Source organism: Camelina sativa, chromosome 7 (genome assembly GCF_000633955.1).
Source record: "Camelina sativa cultivar DH55 chromosome 7, Cs, whole genome shotgun sequence".
In the NCBI taxonomy this organism is placed as follows: Eukaryota; Viridiplantae; Streptophyta; class Magnoliopsida; order Brassicales; family Brassicaceae; genus Camelina; species Camelina sativa.
Genome location: NC_025691.1, coordinates 2523711 through 2542329, shown reverse-complemented (window position 1 = coordinate 2542329; position 18619 = coordinate 2523711). Strand labels below are relative to the sequence as shown.

General features: G+C 36.9%; 3 protein-coding genes and 2 pseudogenes across 7 annotated transcripts in view; 1 reads left to right on the top strand and 4 right to left on the bottom strand.

Moving 5' to 3' along the window:
* LOC104699984 (uncharacterized protein At3g49140-like) overlaps positions 1-3157 on the top strand; it is a 4338-nt gene extending 1181 nt beyond the window's left edge. The window contains exons 2-12 of the mRNA XM_010415416.2: positions 201-330; positions 466-682; positions 800-902; positions 988-1052; positions 1175-1291; positions 1397-1495; positions 1692-1845; positions 1949-2055; positions 2267-2416; positions 2551-2646; positions 2762-3157. Coding sequence (XP_010413718.1) covers positions 201-330; positions 466-682; positions 800-902; positions 988-1052; positions 1175-1291; positions 1397-1495; positions 1692-1845; positions 1949-2055; positions 2267-2416; positions 2551-2646; positions 2762-2872 — 1349 coding nt within the window. The 3' untranslated portion in view covers positions 2873-3157. The remainder of the gene's footprint in view (positions 1-200; positions 331-465; positions 683-799; positions 903-987; positions 1053-1174; positions 1292-1396; positions 1496-1691; positions 1846-1948; positions 2056-2266; positions 2417-2550; positions 2647-2761) is intronic.
* LOC104699985 (solute carrier family 35 member F1-like) lies at positions 3090-5511 on the bottom strand. The gene is made up of 11 exons (XM_010415417.2): positions 5176-5511; positions 4988-5082; positions 4787-4844; positions 4447-4641; positions 4276-4352; positions 4114-4202; positions 3972-4023; positions 3838-3906; positions 3668-3754; positions 3504-3565; positions 3090-3376 (listed from the first exon to the last, which is right to left on the bottom strand). Exons 1-11 carry the CDS (start codon positions 5300-5302, stop codon positions 3277-3279), a joined length of 1011 nt encoding a protein of 336 aa, XP_010413719.1. The 5' UTR covers positions 5303-5511; the 3' UTR covers positions 3090-3276.
* Positions 5704-8987, bottom strand: LOC104699981 (annotated as a pseudogene).
* On the bottom strand, positions 9090-11579 carry LOC104699982 (solute carrier family 35 member F1-like). 5 transcript variants are annotated; one of them, XM_010415410.2, is made up of 11 exons: positions 11320-11579; positions 11142-11245; positions 10848-10905; positions 10563-10757; positions 10384-10460; positions 10180-10262; positions 10053-10104; positions 9883-9951; positions 9701-9787; positions 9533-9594; positions 9090-9411 (listed from the first exon to the last, which is right to left on the bottom strand). In XM_010415410.2, the coding sequence occupies exons 1-11, from the start codon at positions 11441-11443 to the stop codon at positions 9321-9323; spliced, it is 1002 nt and encodes a 333-aa protein (XP_010413712.1). In that variant the 5' UTR covers positions 11444-11579; the 3' UTR covers positions 9090-9320. The 5 variants fall into 5 exon arrangements, with proteins under 5 accessions (XP_010413712.1, XP_010413713.1, XP_010413714.1 ...); XM_010415411.2 differs by having other exon boundaries at positions 11151-11245; positions 11320-11578; XM_010415412.1 differs by having other exon boundaries at positions 11142-11222; positions 11320-11412.
* LOC104699983 lies at positions 11678-14538 on the bottom strand (annotated as a pseudogene).

The window sequence follows — 18619 nt, the reverse complement described above, 5'->3', positions numbered from 1 at the left end:
TTTTTTTTTTTTTTTTTTTTTTGACTAATTTTTTTGTTGTTGGGGGAATTAGATGTTAATCTCATTAATTAGAGATCTTTAAATCTGATCATTTAACACTTCAAAGTTCTCTTCTTTTTGAAATTTCCATCTTTTTTTTGTTTCTGTAAATTTGGTGGAGGCATTGAATTTGAACATTCTTTGTGTGTCTTCTTCATTAGGAGGTCCATCTCATTGCCATCAACCTTGCGCGGATGAGTTCTCTTCCTCCATGCCTTACAAAAGAAACGGCAGCACCGCAAGAAGTCGTGTTTTTGATAGATGTTCCTCTGCTAATCTCTCTGTTTTAAGGTATTCTTAGTTATAAAAACATGTAACACGTATATGTATGTCTGTCTATTGATTATCTGATTTTTCTCTTCCTGATTTGTTATAAAAATCTTTATCATCTTCCTGATTGTTGTTAATGTGTTTTCTCCTATTCAGTTCCAGATGTAAGATTCCTTTTTTTGGACCAGCATTTCATGTTTCATCCGGTGGCCATGACCTTGGCCTCACAAAAGTTTCTGTTGCTGCTGATTATTCTGATTCGGTTCCTGATTCATCTTTCTACGGCTATCATCCTTTAGAAGACTTGAAGCCGTCCAAAAGAGTGCAGGAGACAAAACTCTCTCCTGCTGAAGTAGCAAGGACTACTGTCGAGGTTTGTAGCTGGGAAACACTAGAAAACATGATCTTGAGTGTCATATGAAATAGAACATTGTGGTGTTTTGCTATTTTGAGTTTGCATGAAGAACACCGTTTCCTTGTTTACTTGTAGGCTAACAGCAGTGCGGTACTGGTTTTTCCTGGAGCTATTCACTGTGAACCACACGATCATACTTCATGGTCCGACTTTAAGTATGTTATTGATGAGTATGGAGGTTAGTCTCATCTCAAATTTATGATAAATTTGATATCTATCGCTCACTTTCTTTCTTACCAGCTTCTTTGTTTGTTCCTATTTAGATATCTTTTTCGAAATTCCTGATGATGAGAACATCTTAGAAGATCCTGGAGCTAGTAATCCAGTGGTAAGCGTGTCTTTGATCAACTAGAATGTCTCGTATATGTACATAATTGATAACATTTATTAGTTTGGTACAAGCACAACGTCCAACACCTATTAATTGGAGTTGTCATCACATACTTGTAGAAAGCCTTTTTTGGAATGGATGTCCCACGATACGAAAACACACGGATCCATGAGGAATATAACATTTCGGACATTGGTAATCTTGACCAAATTATTTTTGATGACCATTATTTCGAGGTAGGTTGAAGCTATTTGCACTCTCTTAGTTTTCTTGCAAAACATGTAAAGTCTCTTGTCTTATTAACAACTGTCTTTTCTGATCTACTTTTAAATTTTGAGTAGATTATGGATTCTGAAGCTAGAGATATTCCGGTCGATTGGGGAATGCCTGATACCTCCAACGCGGTTCATCCTATTTACTTTGCCAAACACCTGTCCAAGGTTATATATCTATACAATCTGCAATTGCATGATGAAAAAACCTTTAAAAATGACATATTTAAACTTGGATCGTTGCAACAGTTACCGAACCGAACCCTCTGGTATTGCAGATAAGCATTATATTTGATACATACTGGTCTTGCATTGCATTGACTATGTCGTTGAGTTGGTATCTCTTGTCTTTGCAATCATGCAGGCAATTAGCATGGACTATGACCGGAAAATGGACTATCCGTCTAATGGTGTATCCATACTCGGATGCCTTAGGCCCGCTTTCCTTGACGAGGAATCCGATATAAGAAGATTATTTACTTCGGAAGATAGAGATAACTATAGCTGGGAGGTTCAAGGTCCTTTCACATTTTCTTGACCTCAAAAAGCTGTTGTTGATTTTGTGCTTGTGAATAGTTCTGTTTGACATCTTGAATTTCTCTCCCTATGGATAATCTTCAGGTGATAACCCAAGCAGTAGTTTAAGACGTGACGATAGCGATATGAGTTCAAGTCTATATAGATTAGAGATTGTGGGAATAGAGATTCTCTCCCTCTATGGAGCAGAGGTATGTTTTTGCCTCGGTCTGTTCTCTTTCCCAGTTTCCCTTGAATAATTTTCAGGTCATTTGGATGAAGGCAAAGGCTTTTCAAAATATGGCAAGCATATAATATATTAGCTGCTTTGCGAGCACGTTACATACGACCTGTCATTGTTTCATATTTTTTCCCACGGCCTCACACTGTGCGTTGATGTCTAGATTCTTTGACTATTTTCAGTCTTATATAAGTTTGCAAGATTTTCAAGATGCCGAACCAGATATCTTAGTGCACTCTACTTCTGCAATCATAGAGCGCTTCAACAACAGGGGAATTAACTCCAGCATTGCCCTGAAAGCTCTCTGCAAAAAGAAGGGTCTTCATGCAGAGGTATTGTATCCAAGTCTCTGAATATAATCTGCAATACGACTAATCTCTAATACCTATCCCGCTGTTACAGTTCCGGATTACTTAGCTACCACATTTTGTAACCCAGTCTGCTACTTTGCGGTTATCTCATGTAGGAAGCTAACCTGATCAGTGTAGATAGTCTTGGTATGGACGTGAGAGTTTTCGCAGGTGCACAAGTCCAAACTCACCGTTTCCCTTTCAAAACCAGGGTGAGAGAACTTTCAGACTAAAACATCAAACAAAGATACACCTTTTTGCAACAAGAAAACATAAGGACATGGATATGCTAATACTTCTCTCATCATTGTTTGTGAATTGTGACAGGCTACAACAGAAATGGCAGCAGAGAAGAAGATCCACCAGCTACTATTCCCTCGTTCACGAAGAAGGAAACTGAATTCTCATGACGAGAGTTTGAATGATGCATATCGTTAAAACCCCGTTACTGATTAAAGTCACGAAACCAAGAAACAAGTAAACAGAGAAGGAGTTCTTTGCTTTGACGTTTGTGTACATAACGATGAGCTTTCAAATCACCGTACTAGATCTGTGTGGAGATGTAGCCTCTTACGTTGTAGTAGTGAGTAAAATAAATTAAACCAAGAATAAAGAGAAGTTGATACAATTGAAGTAACTTCTAGAATACGTCCAATGTTGTTCTCACGAGGTAAATCTTCATTTCATTTTTACAATTAAGATCAAATAAATCCCTTTTTTCTCTTTATTGTACCAATTGTTACAGATAAATTTTTAACTTTTCTCTACTAGTAAGTTCCTTTGTTTTTTCTGGAAGCAATAATCTAATTCACAGTCGATGACATTGAGAAAACCCTCTGTGGCTAGGATCCCGGATCACCATCCTCGTCGATCAACTTTTTCCGCTCAGCCTCCTCGTCAACCGCTTCTCCACTTTTGTGTTCCTCAAGATCTTTATCCTTACTGAGAAAGATTGAAAATAGGAAAAATGGTGAAGAATAAGTCCATTGATGATTTGATTTTTGTACTTGATGAAGCCATGTGTGCAGAACAGATATTGTACTTGAAGAAAGATTAGAAAAGACTATACATTGAGTATATGATCAGTCCTATAGCTGTAGTAGCAAATGCCAAGAAGTATAGCCAGTCCACCTAACATTAACATACATACAATACATGACCATGGATCTCATCAGCTGGTTTCTACAGACAGAAAACGTAAAAATTTCCTGATATTATAAAGTGAGCTATAACCTTCTCATGGTATGCGAAAATGCGTATCAAAACTGACCACATGTCTGCCGTGAGCAACGAGAGGTTGAACATTGTTGAACCATTAGTCTGAAAAGTCACATTGCAAAAAATGTTACAGTCTCAAAGAGTGATGGAGGTTTTGATCATATGGTTTCAACGTTGTCTCATACCTTGAGTAAGACCGGGACTAATGAGTAGAATAGAAACGCTGTGAGTGAAAATCTAAGGAAAGGAAAAACCTGAAACGGCAAAGAAAATTGGTTTGCAAAAATTGGAAGGCTAAGGGATATAGCAAGAAACTTACAGCTCCAGTTGACCAGTGAATCGCTGTGAGCTCACTACGTTCAAATATGCTTCTATGGACAAGTCAAGGAATAACCACAGCTGAATTATGAATTATGAGTCTAAGAAACATAATAGTCTTAGTCTTGTGGTCTTAAGGATACATCTGAATGGCACTAATAATGGCACCAAAAAATCCCAAAAAGGTCATCAACTCAATTGTGTCTCCTCCATTTTTCTTCACAACGAACTCCTATAACCAAGGAACAATAAATTTACATTTTTGCGCGATATAACAACATCTTCTTGTCTGCGGACTTGCTTACCTCACTGGCATTACTGACAGCATATAAGGTTGCCCCAGCTATAACAAGAAAATCTCCTTTGATAGGATTACGTCCTCCTGAAAATACCATCATTAAAATGCTATAATCGATTTTATCAGTGAACCTGCAGTTACAAAAAACTGACTCAAGAATCAGTTTCAAAACCATTACCAGCTCGATCCCCTGCATGAACATCAGAGAAGACTACCATAACAACACCAACAATACAGATAACCACACCACTGATCTTCATCAATCTGTATTTTGTTTTCAGGAAAACCCAAGTCAAGACCAAAACGCAAGGGATCGCCCAGCAGTCCAGTAGCATGACACTTGTCAATGATGTGTACTGATAAGCCTTCACCACTGTAAAAGCAAAGCAATGGATTTTTTATTTCATAGTTTCATAGTCATACTCACACAAAGCAAAAAAACTACAAAGTACTTGTCAGGGTTAAAAAAAGCCACAAAAACTTGACATAAGAAGATCTTTATCAGCTAGAACACTCACCAAGAAAATTCGCCTCCACATCAACTATAGCAAGGAGGAAATAGTAATACCATTTCACCTGCAATTTCGATCGCATAGAATATGTTAGCAATACTTGCTAGTTAGACTATATATAGACACTTTTGTTTGGCACACATTGCTTTTGGAACTCAACACAGAGTTAGAGGCCAATGTTTTCAAGAAGAGAATTACAATACTGACCTTAATTTCGGGTCTTCGATACAGCATAATACCTCCATATATGATTGCCAGTAACACATAATTTAGGAATGTTTGCGATGTTGGAACATTGATCCCTATTCACAAATTTTCAGACAGATCACGAAAGCTGCTGGGTGTAATGGTAATAGATCCTCAAATCATAAGCTTAAAAATGAAGAATCTTGAACCTTTCCTGGCAAGCTCAGAAGATGTAAAACCATTAGAAGTAGAAAGAAGCGAGAGGAGCTGTCCCAAACCAAGACCAATCAAAGTCTTCTTGGTCCTAATCTCCTTGAAATTGGCACCCACCACCATTTTCTCTCTCTTCTTTTAACTCTACTTGTAAGAAGCAGAGGTTTCTCCGGTTTGAAGTTACGGTGAATGAAATAATAGATAACTATACAATGGATCAGAGCGGAGAGCATAGGGAGGAGACTTTAACTACATTCAATGATGAGTACTGTGTCTCCTTTGTGAGCTGTTGCCTTATTTTATCCTCAGTTTAATTGGAATAGGTCTTGCCTTCTTGGGATTGAGATAGTCATTTATAAAATGTTAGGTGATATATAGTATTTATATCTTTGTAAGTCAAATTCTGAGAAACAAACACCATTTGAAATATATATATATTTTTTTTTGAATCAAATGTTAAATTATATTCAAAGAAAAAATATACTGTTTTACAACTGGTGCAACTGTTGTAGATTCCAACACCATTTGAAATATCATATTACAATTAGTACTCAAACTATATCTGCATCAAATATTTAAAGCCATATTTTGCTTTGCAATTACCAAATCTTGGGAGAGAAATATACAAACTTGTCAAAGTTTCTTCCCGGGAAAAATAATATTAAATCTCACAGCCAATGACATAGATACTTAAAACCCTGAGGGCTTTGATTAGCTAGGTACAGTCTACAGAGTTAGGTTTCAGGTGGAAGCAACTATAAGGCTGCTGCGAAGTAACTCACCATCCTCCTCATCGAGAAACTTTCTCTGCTCACTTACCACTTCCCCACTTTTTTGTTCCTCTTCATCTTTCTCCTTCCTGAAAATATCAACAATGGGTGAAGAATACTGCAGCTCTCCATGTATTGTATACCACGGGTGCAGAACCGATATTGTACTTGAAGAAAGACTAAATAAGACTGTACATTGAGTATATGATCAATCCAATAGCTGTAGAGCCAATCAACCTGACGTTTAACATACATACATAACCATTTTGATCTCATCAGCTGGTTTCTACAGACAGAAAATGTAAAAGAGTTTTTTTTCTGTTCGATTCAAAAAAAATGAGCAGACCTTCTCGTGGTAACCAAAAGTGCGGATCAAAACAGCCCACATGTCTGATGTGAGCAACGAGAGGTTGTAAATTGTTGCACCATTGGTCTGAGATGATCATGTTCAAAAGATGGTTATATTCAGAGACACTGTCATGGAAATGAGAGTGTTTGATCATATGGTTTCAGTTTTGTCTCATACCTGAATTAAGACTGCGACTAATGAATAAAGGAGAAATAACGCAAGTGCGACTCCAAGGTAAAGTAAAATCTGGAACCACAAAAATTACAAAAATGATTTTAAGAAAAGAAGTCCTTTGTTCCTGTGGATATCGCAAGTGTGGCAGCATGCATGCTTACCGGCTCAGTTGACCAGTGAATCTCTTTGAGCACACCACGTTCCAATATGCCTCTATGGCCAAGTCAAGGAATATTCATATAGGTTTAAGATACATAAAGAAGTATTGGTCTTGTTGTTTGAAGGATACATCTGTACGGCAGCAACAATTGTGCCAAAAATTCCAAAAATGGCCAATACCTCAATCATGTCTGTATTCTTCACAAGGAACTCCTACAAAAGAGAAACAAGGAGACTAGAATTCAAGTACACTAAAAACAGGTACTTTTTTGAAAGTGAGACTTTGTTACCTCGCTGACATCACAGGCAGCAGACAAGGTTGTTCCGGCTAAAACAAGAAGATCTCCTTTAACAGGATTACTTCCACCTAAAAGCCACCATATACATATGCTTGAATCAAGTTTCTTGGGCCAATATGTGAGTTTTTTCACTTGCAGGCTTGAAGCCATGGTAAATGAAAAAAGGGAAAGAGAACTAAACATACCATCTCGATCCCCTGCATGGACGTCTGAGAAGACTACCATGACAACACCAACAAAACAGATAACCACACCACTGATCTTCATCAGTCTGTATTTTGTTTTTAGGAAAACCCAAGTCAAGACCAAAACGCAAGGGATCGCCCAGCAGTCCAGTAGCATGACGCTCGTCATTGATGTGTACTGATAAGCCTTCACCACTGTAACGAAGTTACATTGTCATGAAAACGCAGGATCAGAGCTCAAGCCAAAGAATGGGACAAAAGAAGAGTTTTTTTTTCTTTTCTCACCGAGAAAGTTTGCCTCAACATCAACAAAAGCAAGGAGTAAATAGTTATACCACTTCGNGACATTGACGATGTTAGCAACACTTTTCTAGTTAGAGAACATTATAAGTTTTGGCACTCAATATCAAAACCTCGAAAGATCACTAATTCACCCAAGAGGAAGAAGCAACAGTATAATCTAAAGTTTCCAAGAAGAGAAGATCATCAATACATTACTGACTTTAATTGCGGGTCTTCGATACAGCATGATACCTCCATAGACGATTACAAGTGAAAGATAACCCATGAACGACTGTGTTGTTGGAGCATTTATCCCTATATATAAAAGTTTTCAAATTTGTGTAAGCCTCTATATATGTATATATATGAAATATTGAAATGTATTAAAGAGAAGATGGGTTTCAAAACAAAGGTGCAACCTTTTCTGGTGACCTCAGACGCTGCAAACGCAAAAAATGTAGAGAGAAGCGAGATGATCTGTCCTAATCCAAGTCCAATCAGAGTCTTGTTCGTCTTCATCTCATTGAAACTGAAACACGCCATTACTGTTTTCTTCCTTCAATCCCACAATTATCCCGTGAAACCAAACTTAACTGCAGAGAAGAGAGAAAAGTCATAGGGAGTCTTTAATGAGTTTTGTCGTCGTAATAAATCATTGTCTTTAATGGATTTGTCGGCAACTACATGACGTTTGTATATAACGGTGAGCTTTCAAGTGACCATTATAGAGTTCTGTGGAGAGATGCACCGTTTGTAGAATAACCAGTGTATGTGACCACAATAGAACATCTTACATTCGAGTAGTAAGTTAAGAACAACTAAAGCAAGGAGGAGATCCAATATCTTATTTTTGATACATTTGAACAACTAAAGCAAGGTATGTGTATGTATGTAACCATATGACCACAATAGAACATCTTACATTCTAGTAGTAAGTTAAGAACAACTAAAGCAAGGAGGAAAGCCTAGAAGTTGATACATTTGAAGGAACTCCTATATCTTATTTTTGTGTTTACAATTAAATTTTGAACAACTAAAGCAAGGAGGAGATCCCATAATTATACCACTTGGCCTACTAATTTATTTGGCAATAGCAACACTCGTTACTCGTTGGTTAGAAGAATACTAACGAGACCTTCAATGCTCATTCTCACTACAGTTTATGTTTCCCTTATAAACTAGACCAAAAACTCACACAAGACAGTAAGACACTCCAATGATCACTGATTACCCAAGACAAGAGAGTGAAAGAAAACTTCAGTACTGACTTGAACTGTGGATCTTCGATAGAGCATAATACCTCCATAGACGATAGCCAGTAACACATAACCCAGAAAAGACTGTGATGTTGGAGCATTAACCCCTATAAAAGGTTTCAAATTTGTGTAAGCCAATCAATGTTTAAAAAATTAAAAAAAAGGGGTTGGAAAAAAGGGTAAAACCTTTTCTGGAGAACTCAGACGCAGTAAAGCTGATAGAAGTAGAGAGAAGCGAGAGGATCTGTCCCAAACCAAATCCAATTAGAGTATTCTTCGTCTTGATCCCATTGAAATAGGAACCCATCACCATTTTCTCTCTTCTTTTAGACTCTCCTTGTTAGAAGAAGCAGAGATTCTCCGGTGTGAAATTACGGTGATTACTATACAATGGATAAGAGAGAAGAGTACTGTGTCTCAATGGAAACAAACACCATTTCAAACATCATATTATAAATAGCACTCAAACTAATCTGCATCAAATAATATTCAAAGCCATATTTTTCTTTACAATCACCAAATTTGGGAGAGAACTATACAAGCTTGTCTGCCCCCAAAAGTTTCTGCTCCGGAAAAAAAATAATCTTATATGTCACAGCCAATGGCATAGATAAATAAAACCCTGAGGCTTTGTCGCTTTGATTAGCTATAGGTACAGAGTTATGTTTCAGGTGGAAGCAACTATAAGGCTGCTGCGAAGTGACTCACCGTCTTCCTCATCGAGAAACTTTCTTTGTTCCTCTTCATCTTTCTCTTTCCTGAAAATATCAACAAAGGGGTATAAACAATTAATGGGTGAAGAATACTGCTCTCCATGTATTGTATACCACGGGTGCAGAACAAGTATTGTTCTTGAAGAAAGACTAAACAAGACTGTACATTGAGTATATGATCAGTCCAATAGCTGTAGTAGCAAATGCCAAGAAGTAGAGCCAATCAACCTGACATTTAACATACATGCATAACCATTTTATCTCATCAGCTGGTTTCTGCGGACAGAAAATGTAAAAGAGTTTTCTTGATGTTTGAAGCAAAAAACGAGCAGACCTTCTCGTGGTAACCAAAAGTGCGGATCAAAACAGCCCACATGTCTGATGTGAGCAACGAGAGGTTGAACATTGTTGCCCCATTGGTCTGAGAAGGTCATGTTCGAAAGATGGTTATATATTCAGAGACATTGGCATGGAAATGAGAGCGTTTGATCATATGGTTTCAGTTTTGTCTCATACCTGAATTAAGACTGCGACTAATGAATAAAAGAGAAATAACGCAAGTGCGAGTCCAAGGTAAAGTAAAATCTGGAACCACAACAAGTACAAAATGACTTTAAGAAAAGAAGTCCTTCGGCTTGCAGAGATTAAAAGGGAAATGAATATCGCAAGTGTGGCAGCATGCTTACCGTCTCAGTTGACCAGTGAGTCGCTTTGAGCACACCACGTTCCAATATGCTTCTATGGCCAAGTCAAGGAATATTCATTTAGGTTTAAGAAACAGAAAAAGTATTGGTCTTGTTGTTTGAAGGATACATCTGTACGGCAGTAACAATTGTGCCAAAAATTCCCAAAAAGGCCAATACCTCAATCATGTCTGTATTATTCACAAGGAACTCCTATAAAAGAGAAACAAGGTGACTAGAATTCAAGTACACTAAATTTTGGTACTTTTTGAAAGTATCGTTTCGCGATACAGTAACATAAAAAGAAAAAGTATATGATTCGAGACTTTCTTACCTCACTGACATTACAGGCAGCAGACAAGGTTGTTCCAGCTAAAACAAGAAGATCTCCTTTAACAGGATTACTTCCACCTAATAGCCACCATATATATATGTTTGAATCAAGTTTCTTGGGCCAATATGTGAGTATTTACTTGCAGGCTTGAAAAAAGGGAAAGAGAACTAAACCATTACCAGCTCGATCCCCTGCATGGACGTCTGAGAAGACTACCATGACAACACCAACAATACAGATAACCACACCACTGATCTTCATCAGTCTGTATTTTGTTTTCAGGAAAACCCATGTCAAGACCAAAACGCAAGGGATCGCCCAGCAGTCCAGTAGCATGACGCTCGTCATTGATGTGTACTGATAAGCCTTCACCACTGTAACGAAGTTACATTGTCATGAAAACGCAGGATCAGAGCTCAAGCCAAAGAATGGGACAAAAGAAGAGTTTTTTTTTCTTTTCTCACCGAGAAAGTTTGCCTCAACATCAACAAAAGCAAGGAGTAAATAGTTATACCACTTCGCCTACAACAATATGTGGATTGAAGATGTTAGCAACATTTGCTAGTCAGAGAACATTATATAAGACTACTCTGTTTTGGCACTCAATATGAAACCTTTCAAACAAAAACTCTCATTACAATTTGTTGTTTCCCTATAAAATATACAAAACTCACACTCGAAAGATCACTAATTCACCCAAGAGGAAGAAGCAACAGTATAATAATCTAAAGTTTCCAAGAAGAGAAGATCATCAATACATTACTGACTTTAATTGTGGGTCTTTGATACAGCATGATACCTCCATAGACGATTGCAAGTGAAAGATAACCCATGAACGACTGCGATGTTGGAGCATTAATACCTGTAAAGGTTTCAAATTTGTGTATTTATGAAATGTATTAATGAAAATATGGGTTTTATAGAAAAAGGTGAAACCTTTTCTGGTGATCTCAGACGCTGCAAACGAAAGAAATGTAGAGAGAAGCGAGATGATCTGTCCTAATCCAAGTCCAATCAGAGTCTTCTTCGTCTTCATCTCATTGAAACTGAAACACGCCATTACTGGTTTCTACCTTCAATCCAACAATTATCCCGTGAAACCAAACTCTAGCTGCAGAGGAGAGAGAAAAGTCATGGGGAGTCTTTAATTAGTATTGTCGTTGTAAGACTCGTAACCAATCATTGAATTTGCAACGCATTATTGGATTAAGATAGATCTGTCGGCAACTACATGACCAATTGACCATAATAGAGCTCTGTGGAGATGCACTGTTTGTAGAATAACCAGGGTATGTGACCATAATAGAACATCTTACAATTTAGTAGGAAGTTAAATAAATAGCCTACAGCTTGATACATTTGGAAGTAACTACTATATCTTATTTTTGTGTTTACAGTTGAATTAAGATCAAACAAGGCCTTTTTTTACAGTCACCAATTGTTATAAATGACTACTAACTTGTCTCTCCACCTACAAGTTTCTTTATCTTTACAGCCAATGACATATACAACAACAACAAAACTCAGGCTTTGGGTTCAGGTGGGAGCACCTATAAGGCTGTCTCGAAGTGATTCACCATCCTCTGCATCGAACACCTTCTTCCTCTGCTCACTTACCACTTCTCCATCTCTTTGTTCCTCCTGATCTTTCTCCTTCCTGAGAAATGAGAACATCAAGAAATGAAAAACAAGGGTGTGAAGAATACTGAAGATCTCCGGAGTGCAGAACAGATATTGGAATTGAAGAAAGATGAGAAAAGACAGTACATTGAGTATATGATCAGTCCAATAGCTGTAGTAGCAAATGCCAAGTAATAGAGCCAGTCGACCTAGCATATATAGCCAACATTCACATACACTGGTTTCTACTGACAGAAATGTAAGTATGTCATATGATGATGTTCGATATACAAAGCGAGCTAACCTTCTCATGGTAAGCGAAAATGCAAATCAAAACCGCCCACATGTATGATGTGAGTAACGAGAGGAGAATGAACATTGCTGAACCATGTCTAATAAGACCATATTTTCAAAAAATGTTAAATGTTTCAGAGGCATGGCAACAAACGGACAAATTGACATGAATATCGAGAGTGAAGGAGGTCAGTGTATGGTTTTTGTTTTGTCTCATACCTTGAGTACGACTGTGAGTAACGAGTAGAAGAGAAACACCCCGAGTGCAATTCCAAGGAAAGGCAAAACCTGAAATTACATAACCGTAGCAACTTTTTAACTTGGTACTTGCTAAAAGAAAAAGTCTTTAGTATACCGAGATTGAAAGGAAAATGGATATCTCTAATGTTGCAACAAACTTACAGCCCCAGTTGACCACTGAATAGCTTTAAGTGCATCACGTTCAAATATGCTTCTATGGACAAGTCAAAGAATATTCTCTTTGATAGTATATAAGTATAAGAAACATAAAAGTGTTAGCCTTGTGTTTGAAGGATACATCTGAACCACCAATAATTGCGCCAAAAAGGCCCACAAAGGACATGAGTTCAACTCTGTCTGCATTCTTCAGGAGACTAGAATTACAACTTTACAAGCACACTTAATTTCATTAATTTTCTTTTATGTTTTAAATGGCGATATCTTAAAAGTGTTTGTAGTATGTGATTAGCAACTTGCTTACCTGGCTGACATTACTGACAGCATACAAGGTTGCTCCAGCTATAACAAGAAAATCTCCTTTGACAGGATTATTTCCTCCTGAAAGCCACCATAATATGCGTTTCTCAGGCCAATATGTGTTTACTTGCAGGCTTGGGAAGAGTGAAGCCATGGTAAGAAAACAAGAGAAAGAGAATTAGAGAAGTAATGAATCAGTTTTAAAACCGTTACCAGCTCGATCCCCTGCATGGAAATCTGAGAAAACTACCATGACAACGCCAACAATACAGATAACCACACCACTGATCTTCATCAAACTGTATTTTGTTTTCAGGAAAGCCCAAGTCAAGACCAAAACGCAAGGGATCGCCCAGCAGTCCAGTAGCATGACACTCGTCATTGATGTGTTCTGATAAGCCTCTACCACTGTAAAACCAAAGCAATGGAGTTATGATTCAAAATCTCATCATTGTACTAATACTCACCACAAAAGAGTCAAATAACATATTACTTTCTCTGCAGCCTCGGCTGGACAAAGCTTGAGCAACATTAAGGGCAACAGACACAACATCAGGAAAAGAAGAAGTCTTTCAGTGAGAGTGAGGACACTCACCGAGAAAGTTGCCCTCCACATCAACTAAAGCAAGGAGGAGATAATAATACCACTTGGCCTACAAATGTATTTGGCATTAGCAATACTCGTTAGTTAGAAGATTACTAATGAAACCTTCAATGCTGATTCTCACAACAGTTTTTGGTTCCCTTATAAACGAGACAAAAACCCACACAAGACACTCCAATGATCAATGATTACCCAAGACAAGAGGAATATAGTATATACTTCCTCCGTTTCATGATTTAGAGAAGATTTTTTGTTTCATAATATAAGATTTATCAACCTTCTATGCTATTTTTAGATTAATTAAATATTTTCTATTTTATGATTGGATAAATTTTTTTTAAAGTGGTCTTTTCTTAATTGTGTGCTTTGACCAAAACATCTTATATTTTGAAAGGGAGAGCAATAGAGAGTGAAAAAAACTTCAAAATACTGACTTGAATTGTGGATCTTCGATAGAGCATGATACCTCCATAGACGATAGCCAGTAACACATAACCCAGAAAAGACTGTGATGTTGGAGCATTAATTCCTACAAAAGGTTTCAAATTTGTGTAAAGCCAATCAATTTAAATAAAAAAAAAAAATGGGTTGGGTTGGAATTTGGAAAAAAGGTAAAACCTTTTCTGGCGAACTCAGACGCAGGTAGAGAGAAGGGAGAGGATCTGTCCCAAACCAAGTCCAATTAGAGTAATCTTCGTCTTAAACCCATTGAAATTGAAACACACCATTGTTTGTTTGTTTTTGCTTTCGTTAACCAAAACAAGCCGGAAAAAAAAAACCCCTAGTTGCAGCCGGTGAGAAATTATGGTGAATGCATAACAATACGAATGGATCAAATCATCAGATTTTAGAGAGGAGAGTGAAAGCTGTGTCTGTATCAGAAGAATTGGTTTTGACTTTTGAAGAAGAGACTCGAGAGACTCGAGAGGTCCACATAAAAAAAAAAAAAAGGCATGAAGAAAAAGACAAAAACGTGAAACGCGGGGGAAAGTAAAATTTTCTTCAATCTTGATGGGCCTATTAATGGTTATATCGGGCTTTCTTAGCCTCTATACGAATTTTTAAGCCTCAAACATAAATATTAAGTTATTAACTATGGAGATATTAGAATTGGATATTTTTTAGACGCCAAACTGACCTTCTTTTTTTTTCTGAATAATGAAAATGTTTGATTTTTAGCATTTGCATTAGCCATCAAAAAAATTGTTTTCATTTGAAGTTGAAATTTGAGTGACCATATATATATCCATCTATTATTAAGTCCAATAGTTTAAACTTTGTAATTCATAAAAAAAAATAGAAAACCGAAGATTCAGTCGAAATTATGATTCAACTATTTCTCTACTTTGAAATTTTTTTTAGTAAGCTGTAGTGTTGGACTACTTTTAACTTTACAAGAATCTTCTTCCTATTAAGATTCAGATTCACGGGAGAAACACAACGGAGAAGAAGAAGAGAAGAGCAATCAAAGCTCTAACAAACTTTCTTTTAACAGAAATTAAATGTGTATTACAAAGCTTAGTTTAGGAAGATAATACTTATCTCCTTATATACAAACTTCTCATTACTCCAAACTAAGTACACCAGAGATAACCGATTGATAACCAGTCAATAACCAATCCTCATGTATCCTAATACGCCTCTCTCAAGTCGTTATCTTCAAAGGTGCCTCGTTTGGAAGATAAAGACTTGATAATGAAATCTTAGAAAGCAATCCATAGAAAGGACCTGGATGAAGCGGTTTGGTGAGAATGTATGTGTGCTGGTTCTCTGATGGAACATGAAAAACTTTGAGCTTGCCAGCTTTAATCTGATCACGAACCGTGTTACAGTCGATCTCGATATGCTTCGTCCGCTCATGAAATATTGGATTCATAGCAATATGCATAGCCGATTTATTATCACAGTAAAGCTTAGCAGGACTAGTCACCTGGAGATGGAGATCCTTCAATAGCTGTTGCAACCAAATAATCTCACAAGTCGCATGGGCCATGCTACGATATTCTGACTCTATACTGCTCCGGCTCGCAACACTCTGTTTCTTCGACTTTCGCGAGATTAAGGAGTCACCAAGATAAATGCAGTAGCCAGTTATTGATCGCCTTGTATCCTTACAGTTTGCCCAATCAGCATCCGAGAAACCATTCAAGCATATCTCTGAATCTACAAAGTACATTAGACCTTGGCCAAGATTGGCTTTGATATACTTGAGTACCTTATGAGCCGCCTAAAGGTGAATATCTGAAGGATTAGGAAGAGGTGTCCCCATTGCAGCTGTGAGATGTAGACTAGGATCCATCGGGAGTGGACTTGGTTTACAACCGAGTAAACCTGCATCCTCCAACAAGTTCTGTGCATACTTTCTCTGACAAATCGAGATACCTTTGGAGGAGCGTGAGATTTCAAGTCCAAGGAAAAATCTGGCAGGACCAAGATCCTTAATTTTGAATTCAGACCGTAATAATGCCTTCAAACTATCCATTGCTTTATCATCATTGCTAGCGATCATGTTATCATCAACATAGACTAAAGCTGCAATAAAAGATCAGGGTCTCTCTTTGACTAAAAGTGTATTATCCGCCAGGGACTGAATGAAGTTTGCACCCAACAAAACAGAGGATAAACGCTTATACCATTGTCGAGAAGCTTGCTTCAAGCCATATAGAGATTTGCGAAGTTGACATACCGGATTAGGAGGCAAGGTGACATTTGGTGGAGGAGTATACCCTTGAGGTAGACTCATATAAATTTCTTCATCTAAATCTCAATGTAGAAAGGCATTAGAGACATCCATCTGTGTTAAACTCCACCCTTTCTTAGCAGCTGCACCAAGTAGTAGCTTCACACTAGTCAACTTTGCCACAGGAGAAAAAGTTTCAATGTAGTCCAAACCTTCTTGTTGTGTAAACCCTTGGGCAACCAACCTAGCTTTATATCTCTCCAATGAACCATCAGGATTATACTTCATAGTAAATACCCATTTACAACCAACAACATTCTTACCTTGTGGTAAAGATTCAACATCCCAAGTATGTGCAGACTCAAGAGCATTAAGCTCAGCACCTGCTGCATTTGTCCATTTTTCTGATTTCATGGCTTGGGCAAAGGTTTTAGGTTCAGTTTCAAGGCTATAAGAGAAAATATAAGATTGAGACAAAGAAGTAAAGCGATCATAGGAGACAATAGAAGAAATGGGATAAGGGGTAGTAAATGGTTTAGCAAGAAGTGTTTTATCTGGTGGTGTAGAAGAGGATGACAAAGGTGGTTCTATAGATATAAAAGGAACCAAAGCACAATGATATTCAGAGAGATAGGAGGGAGTCTTAGTAGTCCGTTTAGGTCTAGCCATGGATAAAGAATCAGTACCTGTATCATGTGTACGAACAGGATTCTCTACAGGAATGGTACTAAGATCCCATTGTGTAGTATGTGATGTAGATGTATGAGATGCATCAGGAAGATCAGGAATGTCAATTTCAATAGCATCATCATCAAGAAAAGACATAGAATCAACAAAACGCAATGGTGCAGGCAAAGGAAGTATGCTATTTGGAAACATATCAACTGCAGTAGATAACAAATCCGACGTTTTAAAAGGGAAAATATTTTCATAGAAGACAACATTATGAGAAATTGTAATAGAATGAGACTCTAAATCTAGCAGTTTATATCCCTTATAACCGGTTGGATAACCAAGAAAAACACAAGGCTTTGCTCTAGGTGAAAATTTATTCCTTTCATTGACATTAGTTGAAACAAAGCATACGCAACCAAAACTTTTGAGTTTAAAATAATCAGATTGTTTTTCACAAAGTTGTTGAAAAGGAGATTTATCATTTAACAAAGATGAAGGTAAGCGATTAATCAAAAACATTGCAGTCAATACACAATCACTCCAATACTTCAAAGGTATGTTCGATTGGTATAACAAAGCTCTAGCCACAATCAATAGATGTTGATGCTTCCGTTCAACGACATAATTTTGCTGAGGTGTATAAGCACATGAAAATTGATGTAACATTCCTTGTTCTTTAACTATATCAGTAAAAGCTAGCTCAGGTGCATTATCAGATCTAATGGTTTTGATTTTAGAATCATATTGAGTAGAAATCATTTTGATAAAAGTCGGAAAAATAGTAGAAACATCACTTTTATTACGCATCATATAGATCCAGGTTACACAAGTACAATCATCTACCAAAGTTAAGAAATACTTAAAACCCTCAACAGACTATGTACTAAAAGGACCCCATGTACGATATGAATAAGATCAAAAGGTTTCTTAGCAAGATTATTATTAGAAACATAAGCTAGTCTTTTCTGTTTTGCTAAATGACAAATTTGACACTGAGTATTATTAGAAACTAAAGACCGTAAAGAAGGAATGACACTAACAAGTTTACTCAAAACAGCTGGTGACGCATGTCCAAGACGCTGATGCCACAAAACACCATTAGCCAAAGTAGAAGCAGAAAAGCACTACAAGAAAATACTCATATTACAACACTGAAAATTGTTGCAATAATTTAATATATCGTTGTAAATCATGACACTGCAACAAAATTGAGACACATTTTATTTGTTGATGTTTGGGCGTTGCAAATTTGCATTTGTTGCAAAATTTACAATGAAATAACTTCTTGCTATATTTGTCGTATTAATGCAACTTACTATTGTAATAAATTTTGTTGCATAATTGTGACACACGTTTGCAACTCTAAATGGTTGCAACTTATTGTCACATAAAACTTGTAGCAAATAACATTACAATTTTCTAACAAATTAATTTATTGTTATATTTGTTGTAATATTGTAACGTTATTTATGCAGCAAATTAGTGATGTAATTTATTCATCACAGTATTTTGCTATATCATTTGTTCAGCACATTAGCTATTAATTTAATTTTTTCTAAATTAGAATATATATCTTCATGATTAAAAAGTAAAAGACATAATTCATTTATTAGATAATCAAATATTAAAATATTACAACAAGGCAT

Coding starts and splice junctions, on each gene's coding strand:
- LOC104699985 (XM_010415417.2), bottom strand. CDS start 5,302: ATGGTGGTGGGTGCCAATTTCAAGGAGATTAGGACCAAGAAGACTTTG. Junction 4,024..4,113: donor ATTATTAGTGCCATTCAGAT/GTATCCTTAAGA, acceptor ACTTGTCCATAG/AAGCATATTTGAACGTAGTG. Junction 3,377..3,503: donor GGACTGATCATATACTCAAT/GTATAGTCTTTT, acceptor AATCTTTCTCAG/TAAGGATAAAGATCTTGAGG.
- LOC104699982 (XM_010415410.2), bottom strand. CDS start 11,443: ATGGCGTGTTTCAGTTTCAATGAGATGAAGACGAAGAAGACTCTGATT. Junction 11,246..11,319: donor GTCTGAGATCACCAGAAAAG/GTTTCACCTTTT, acceptor AAACCTTTACAG/GTATTAATGCTCCAACATCG. Junction 9,412..9,532: donor GGACTGATCATATACTCAAT/GTACAGTCTTGT, acceptor TGATATTTTCAG/GAAAGAGAAAGATGAAGAGG.